The sequence below is a fragment of the Lycorma delicatula genome, chromosome 5 (assembly GCF_047948215.1).
Source record: "Lycorma delicatula isolate Av1 chromosome 5, ASM4794821v1, whole genome shotgun sequence".
Lineage (NCBI taxonomy): Eukaryota > Metazoa > Arthropoda > Insecta > Hemiptera > Fulgoridae > Lycorma > Lycorma delicatula.
In genome coordinates, this window is record NC_134459.1 from 57,678,086 (window position 1) to 57,687,473 (window position 9,388).

Below are 9,388 nucleotides of genomic sequence, written 5' to 3' on the forward strand. Positions count from 1 at the left end.
AGACACTGTCCTCAAAAATATAAAATTACAAACATGAGAAAAAGCATCCATTTTTAAAAATTAAATTTCACCGATACTGAAAGTAAAAACTAATTAGGGAATATTAAGAAAAACATAAATACCTTTCAGCTGAAACTAAAATATTTTTAACTATTCGAATAAAATCTGATAAAATACCAAGAAATTGTTCTTATAGACAGCCATCACTACTGTAGCTTTAAAAGTAGAAAATTTAAAAAAATAGATATGATATATATTCAAGCCAAATTTTGATAAATCCCTCTTCCTTAAGTAAAGAGGAAATAACATACATCACTTGGGACTTTTTTTAATATAAATTTTCAAATTGTATTACTGTTGTTATTAGCTATAATTTACATAATTTATATTATTGTAATACAACAATTTACATAATTATTTACTATAATTTCAATAACACTCAGTGTCGGTTAGATTTTGGTGACTGAAATAACGGATTTATTGACAGTAGTTTCAGTTTCTAACCTTATTCAACACATTTTTATTACAAATATTTTTATATTAATCTAAGTCCTACTACATAACATTTTATTTTTGAAATCCTTTTTCAAGTATATTTATTTAAAACTTATATGCATACTGGACAACCAGATATATCACACACTACCTATTTTAACAATAAGGAAACCACTGATGTATAACCCTAATGATAATTGTATGTAGAGAGCATGTCTAGTAAATAAGAAAACTTTTTTCAAGATAAATACAGATCGCTATCTATTATTACACTGTTTTATACACAAAAAATAAAAGAAATTTAATTTATAATATTAAATTCTAATATGTATTTTTATTTGAGGAAAAACTTTTTTCAGTTATGACACTAACATTATTTCACCAAACACTCATATAAAATTTAAGTAATAGGAAAACAAAAGTTTTAATACCATAAATGTACCATCTACATGTCCTTTCATAAATCTGTAAACATACCTGTTTTACGTACTTCCTCAACAGCTGAAAGCATTTCTTGTTTAATATCAGGATTTTCATAAGCTATCAATTCACCTTTTTCAATAAAATTTTCTGTTGCTTTTTCAACAGCAGCAACTAATACATGTGCTCTTTTTGATCGTCCTTTTTTCTTTTTTGATGGACCTTTAGTATTAACCAAAGTGGTGACCTGAAAATTATTTTAAAAAGGTGAGAGACAATGATAATATGTGTTGATCTTACAATGATATTTTTTTATCAAAGGCAAAAAACAGATGTACAGAACATATTTTTTGCAAACTGGAAAAAAACAGGTAAACTAATACAACTGCATAAATTAATAACATTGCCCTAGATAAAATGTTAGTTAAATAGTGTTGCCATCAAACAATGTATGTATCTGTTCTTTAAGACTACATGACATTATGTTATCGGTTGATAGGACATAATCAATGACAATATCTCAGGATAGCTCAACTTGAGATTAACTACATATATTAAAACATCAATTATCATAACGTGGATTAATCAGTTTGGATTTATTTTTTTTTACTTAGAAATAGCAAGGATACATAATATGTTTTCTTCTTAATAAAAGATATAAGAAACATTTTTTGAAGAAAGAAAAGAATATGTAAATTCACATGTGAAAATAGGTAATATAATGTGTGGTACAATGCATACAAAAATTTCATTCAAACTTAGTTATCATAGTTCATCAGATGCAAATAGAAAATTAAATCTGGACAGTGAACAAATCAACACCAATATTTGGTGAATGCAGGTGAATTTAATTGTAATACTTATGTCATCAAATAAATATTATAATTAACTTAGTAGCTAATACAAGAGAAAAAATTAACAAATCATGCGGTGAGGATAAATCTTAATATTGGATATTTGTAAGCTTTTTGTAAAATAAGTAGCTGACTTTCTTAAAAATCAATTAATTAACAAAATCAACTAAACTGAATTTCTTACTTCAAAATTTACAAAGTAAAATTATCTAATTAATTGGGATATCATATAAATGAAAAATAAAAAAGTGTAATAACCGAATGAATGCCTTATGTAAAATAAAACATTAAATTTTAACATTGGCGTTTACATAAAACATAATTCAAGATACATTTTTCAAGTAATAATAGCACAGCAAATTGATAAGGTAAGAAGACATTAGTTATTTACAAATTTTTAAAGCATGGAAGAAGAAATGATGAGGAGTATAAAACACAGCTCATTGATTTAAGTTAACTTCTTCAATAAGTGAAATAAAAATGATAAAATATTGAAAGGAAATGTGACACATGCATATGAACCTGTAAACAGGATTAAATTCAATACCAATTCAATTTTTTTTCTGTTAAAATAAATAACAGAGTAAACAATCCTTACTAGAAAATAAGAGAATATATTGTTAATAAGGTATGAAGAAAAGTTAGTAAGGATGAAGAAATGTTCCAAGAGGGTAATAATTCAACAAAATGTGATTTTATTACAATAAAATAAATAAAAAAAACAGTATAAACTTTTATAAAAATAAATAAAAGCAACTTTATTAACAGAGTAAATAAGAAATATTAAAAAATAAAATAATAACAATTATAACCAAATGAATTGCTCTAAACTTATCAACAATGGTTATAGTTTTATTTTGTGGAGCATAAGAAAAGAAAATTTAATACAAAAAACAAATAGTAATAATAAATAATAACAATAATTACCTGTATAACTAATGGTTCCAGTGTCTTCTCAACAGACATTGTTCGTATTTCTAGATTCTTTGGATCCCACTTAAGGGTGATCGGAGTGAAATGATCTGTCATCTTCCAGATATTTTTTTCTTAACAATCCTAAAACAAATTCGGTAAATCTTTTAAAAAAACCCTAGTAATTAAAAAAAAAAAATTATCAGCAAAAAAATAAATAGAAACTGGAATATTTATTCACTGTGCACCATCATTTCTATCTAAAAATAATAAACGGGATAAGTTTTTGTGTTTATAAATAAAATGACAAATTAAAAAAAAAAAATATTTTGGGGTCTTTTGTATTCATTCCTAAGATGTTTACCAATATTTTACAATAAAAGTGAATTCATGAAGGATAGTAAGAACTCTTTCTCCATACCAACCCCAGTGGTGTACAAACTTCCTACAGCAGTAAAATAAGCTTGCAAATATAATATTAAGTAAACATTTAGTCCAGCAATAGTGGCACAAACATGATTCAGTATGCAATTCTGAAACCTACAGGTTGAAAATGAATTATCAAAATAACATTGCAACTATAAGCCTTAACTTTGTTTTTAAAAAATACAAAAGTATTTTGGAGCTTATCATTAATAAAAAAAATTTAATTCAGTGGTGAAGTAGCATAATATTACCTGTGTTAGAAATTAACTAGACAGCTTTTTGTTTCACGTACTACATTTATTATACTTATTAACAATTAACATGATTATAAATAAATGTTACCAACATTTTAAATAGCTATCAACTATTCTGTAAAATAAAACGTGCAACTATATGAAGAAATTCAACATTTAGATATTATCATACATAATATATAATGGTGAAAGTTCTAAAATATCAAACATTTGAGTTAATGAAAATTATCTTGCCCATTCTATAGAAAAAGGTACAATAATCTCGACAAGAAGATAATTGCATAATGTGAATTAAATAAAAATTGGGCCAATATTGCAAGGATTGGTTCTTTTTGTAATAAACTGAGATAACATAAAAGCAAATCCATAACCTAATTATCAAATAAAAAAATATTCAAAATTGACATTAAAAAATATTTAGTTACTTTCACAACAGATAGAGCTAAATGGAAAAGTTGACTAACTCCAGAAAACACATAATAATATAAACAGTAAATGCTGCAATTCAATGTCTTGAAATTATACGGATAATTATATTATTCCAAGGATTCTCAAAAAGATGATAAACTGTTCAAAGGAAGCCAAATCAAAATTAAATTACATACCTGTCAAAAACAGTATCAATCGGGGGAAATTCTGCTAAAAATATGGACAGAATAACGATACTTCATGAAAAAAATATTTTTATATAAAATTTGTACGAAGGTAACTTTTCAAAGTTCAAGGCAATGAACATAAGATAATAGAAAATTTATCAAGGAGATTCTTTACAACAAAAAAAAACTGCTTACTTGAAAGAGAAACGGGACCAATAAAAGTTATTAATAACAGATTCTATCTACAGAATTGTAACTCATTCATTTTACAGTAGCAAAATACGGTAAATTATCTGGGAATAGGGGCGACTGAACAAAAAGTAACCTACATTAACAAATATAACTGTAAATTTAGACTTGCTAAAAAATGGGAGAAAAACTAAACGCTTATGTGCAAATAGTTTGATTCAATTGGAAGATACAAAAGAAATGAATTGTACAAATGTGGACAACTACATTACAGAATCATTAAGAAAAACTGATAAATCATTTTACACAAAAAGCTTCCCAAAATGATTTCGGATAAAAATTAACAATCAACTTACGTAACACTTCAAAGATTAAAGCAAATTTTGAAGTAATTAAAAAAAGTCAAACAGTAAATTTAAGAACAATACTTACAATAAACAGAAAAGTCAATATTATTCACAGACGACAACAGTACATGAATCAACCACCATGTCTGCTCTGAGTCATGTCTGGGGCGTTTAATCACGGGTGTGTTCATAAAAAAGTTTATCTTCATGTCTGAACGATAAATATACATACATATATTAAGACTAGAAAGGATTATATAAGTCGCTGATGGATTGCTTTCACCCGAAAAATCCCCATAAGAGTTATACCTTTTTTTAAATTCTAAATAAAACAGTTTATTTAGAAGAAATAAACCTGTCTATATTAAACCTTTTAAATTTAATACAGTATATCTATAAAGATGTCATATAAAAACAATGCAGTCAATTTATGTACAAGTGTTAACCTTAAAAAATTCACGCTTACTTGTTTGTTTTTGAAAATTTCTGATAATCATTTGTTCTTTCTAGTAGCTGTTGGCAACATTGATAATATATTTAAAAGGATTGCATCAAATCTACTCAAATTGTTGACCGCCAATTTATATCGCATGGATATTCTGGAAATGCTAATGCAATTTTCTTGCCAAATACGTGAACTAAAAATTCCTATAAAAAAGTAAAACACAGCATTTAACTGTGTTACCTTAATCAGGTAATACAGTTAAATGTACTTATATAGGTAAACTTAAATTGTTATTTGATGTAAAAAACACTCAGGTACAAAACTGACTTTTACAAAATGGATGAATAAAGCAGTGCTGTGATTGTAGGTATTTGTTACAGTTGCTGAATACTTTAATGTTATGCTGATATTAATGTAGGTAGTAACATGAACTGAACACGCAACAAAATAAGGTACTAGTTACATGGAAATAAAATTTCTTTCAAAATTTTGTTTCTTTATGTATAATTGTAACTTGACTTTATATACAATTATTAAACTAACTTGTACTATTAAATACACTCATCTAGTTTTTTAAATATTATAATAAAAATGAGCTACCTTAAGTTTTGTAATCTCCAGTTTTAACCAGTACAGAACATGAGTAAAACATTGCCAAAAAAAACCCAAGTACATTTGTATTACATTATTGTAGTGTTTATAAAAAAAAAAAAAAATACTCTAGTTACTTCTGTTTTACTAATGTCTGTAAAGGTAAGTAAATATTAATATTGTTAAAGGTAATAAAAAAAGTAAAATTTGTATTTTTTTCCTTCCACCCATCAAGTGTTATTTGATTTTTCTAAATGACATGATAAATGTTAACAATTGAATTCTAATTATTCAAGATATTTGATTATGATTAAGGAACTATGTAATGGACATTATAACTGGCAGACATAGATGAGCACAACTTTTATTTCATTTATGGTTAGTAGCAAAAATGCTTTGCACTTTATGTAAATAAAAGTTTGTTTAAAAGTACAGATTATGTTGTTTAAATTTTTGTTATAGATTCTTTAAACTGCTTGACAATTTGACTCAAATTGCTAAATTTGAGTCAATTTTTAATTATATTAAGTTAATACATACAACAACATCTTATGTAATAAGTTTTATTATTGTTAATATTTGTTTTCTGTTACATTTTTATTTTTCTATATTTCTTTCCAAATTTACTAACTTTGATATACACAACACGTCAATAACAGTTATCTAAAATTTTTTTGTAAGCTATTTCACTCTAAAATCTTTTGATTTCAAATTCTATCATCTCCTTTTATTTTTAATATTGTTTATCACTCCATTTCAAACATCTGCATTGTATGTATTTCTACTATTCTTGCATGTTTTTATGCAGTTTACACATACTATCAAATGCATCAAAACATTAAACAACACAACAAAATGTAATATCACTTTAAAATTAAACATCAGACAGGATTTCCTAACCTTTTTAGGATTAATACTCTTAACAAATGATATGAGTAAATATCCTGAAGCAGATGATATCTTTAAATGTACTTTGGGTTTATAAATTTCATACTATTCAATTATAGTAAGCTATTAAGTGATAATTGTGCCGGCCTCTGTGGCACCAGTGGTATCATCTTGACCTTTCATTTGGAGGTTCCGGGTTCGAATCCCAGTCAGACATGGCATTTTCACACGCTACTTGTCATTCATGTCATTCTCTGATGCAATACCTAACGATAGTCACGAAGGTTAAAAAAAATCCCTTTCGGCATGCCAGAAGGTGGAGGTAGATTTCACCAATGCTAAGTAGAAGATAAAAAAGATTTTCACATTACAATTAAGAAAAAGTTAAAATTTACTCAATACAACATTGGTTGCATGTGAAAAATGTTTCACATGTTTAGCATATGACAAGCCCATTTTACAATTCCAGCAAAATTTTGGTCATCCCTTGCTGTAAGGGTTGGTCATCAAAAATTGCTTCAGACAAAGGTTTTAGGTAATGTTTAAAGGACTAACAACCACTTTAAACCGATTCAATACTGTGCCTATTAAGGGAGGTATGATGGTTTTTTGTCTTCAAAAACACATTTTTTTCCACCCGCTGGGCCACTGGTTGGTTATATCAAAAACCTTTACCCATATAAGTTTTAGGCCCTTATCCAAAGAATAGTAAGAACTTTAAACAAATTTGATATTTTACTTAATAAGAAAGTTATAGCAATATTTTGCTTTACTGGTTTTTTTGCCATCCCTTTCCGTAACGGATGATCACATCAAAACTTGTTTAAGACAAAAGTTTTAGGTAATATTTAGAGCACTACTGATCACTTTAAACCGATTCGATACTGTGCCTATTAAGGGAGGTATGATTTTTGTTTGTCTTCAAAACCCCATTTTTTCCACCCCCTGAGCCAATAGTTGGAGATATCAAAAAATTTTACCCATATAAGTTTTAGGCTCTTATCCAAAAAATAATAGGAATTTTAAACGAATTCGATATTTTACTTAATAAGAAAGTTATAGCGATATTTTGTTTTTCAAAAAAGCTCCCCATTCTATTCCCATGGTACGATTTTAGCCGTTAACGAACTCGACCGAGATTTTCGGACATGTTATTTTTAAAGAACAATTATTTGAAAGTAATTAATGCAAAATTACGGCAGTTATCGTGTCCACAAGAAATTGAAAAAAAAAGAAGAAATATATATAAAATGTTGAGCTGACGGTGATTTTGGGGTCTGGGGGATGTGAAACGCGAAGATATGTCGAAATTTTCCAAAGTCAAAACATGATACCCATTACAATAGGTAGTTTTCTTATGAAATCTACCTAAAACATTAGATTGTCCAAAAATATAATGAAGTAAACTATTTTGTAATTTGGGGGTTTTACCCATTTACCCATTTTGGGGGATTTTCGGACATGTTATTTTTAAGGAACAATTATTTGAAAGTAATTAATGCAAAATTACGGCAGTTATGGTGTCCACAAGAAATTGAAAAAAAAAGAAGAAATATATATAAAATGTTGAGCTGACGGTGGTTTTGAGGTCTGGGAGATGTGAAACGCGAAGATATGTCCAAATTTTCCAAAGTCAAAACATGATACCCATTACAATAGGTAGCTTTCTTATGAAATCTACCTAAAACATTAGATTGTCCAAAAATATAATGAAATAAACTATTTTGTAATTTGGGGGTTTTACCCATTTACAACTCCTTAAAATTGGATAATTCATTCGGTTTGGAAAATAGATATTTTACATAAAGAAAAAAACAATAATTTATTTTTAATTATTAAAGATCTTTTACTGATTTTGAATAAAAGTCCATTTAAAAGCATGATCTCGTTTATATTAAACATCGGACCTTTAATTATTAAATATTATGTCGTTATTTTCAAGCCATTTAAATATAAAGTGATGCATTGATATTAAAGTGTAAGCTGCCTATCCTATTTGTATTGTATTATAATATAATATTAAATTTAACTTGTTTCTCATATTATAATTTATTATAAGCATATTATAATTTATTACTCTAGTATTATTCGTACTTTTTTATAAATTTTGTTTTTGTAAGATAGGCATTTTTAATATTACTACTTTCTATTAAATGAAGTGTTTTATCTCTAATTTTTAAATAGCAAATGTAATAATATTTTTTTATTACTTTAGACCAGAACACTCGTTTATACTTCTATTTTGTAATATGTCGACATTAGAATATATAAACAAGAACAAATGTATATATATGTAACCTTTTACTTTTCAGGATTATTATCATCTTTTTCTGTTTAACCTTCGGAATTATTGTAAGGTATTACTTCAGAGGATGATATATATGAATGTAAATGAAGTGTAGTCTTGTGCAGTCTCAGGTCGACCATTCCTGAGATGTGTTTAATTACATCCCAACCACCAAAGAACACTGGTATCCACTATCTAGTATTCAAATCCATAAAAAAATTATTCTTGCCTTTGTTAGGATTTGAACCTTAGAACTCTCGGCTTCGAAATCAGCTGATTGTGATGAAGAGTTAACCACTAGACCAACCCGCTGGGTTTACCAATTAAGCCTGCTACTCTTCAAGATCTACGAAATCGAATTGTTACAGTTGTGAATTCAATGACTAGGGACAAGTTACCAATAAAAATAATTTCAGACCAAATAAATTAATTAACTTTTATTTATAAATCTCGATTTTTACATCCTTGTACGAACTAAAGGAAGAATTGGATTGCGAAAAATGTCGGGTTTCAGATTTCAACGGAAATTTCCATTTGACCATCCCTGAATTCATTTTGACTATTTTCGGCGTGACATCTGTAGGTACGTATGTATCTCGCAACTCAAAAACGATTAGGCGTAGAATGTTGAAATTAGGACTGTTGTAACATATAATTGTACACCTTTCCTTTTGATTGCAATCG

The 9,388-nt window shown here is 27.2% G+C and overlaps 1 protein-coding gene across 1 annotated transcript in view; it reads right to left on the bottom strand.

Annotated features, from left to right (window-relative positions):
* alpha-Cat (catenin alpha) overlaps nt 1-4,660 on the bottom strand; it is a 62,698-nt gene extending 58,038 nt beyond the window's left edge. Inside the window, exons 1-3 of the mRNA XM_075366185.1 lie at nt 4,579-4,660; nt 2,697-2,825; nt 973-1,162 (exon numbers count right to left, since the gene is read on the bottom strand). Of these exons, the coding sequence (XP_075222300.1) occupies nt 973-1,162; nt 2,697-2,798 (292 nt within the window). The 5' untranslated portion in view covers nt 2,799-2,825; nt 4,579-4,660. The remainder of the gene's footprint in view (nt 1-972; nt 1,163-2,696; nt 2,826-4,578) is intronic.
* Between the last annotated feature and the right edge of the window lie 4,728 nt (nt 4,661-9,388).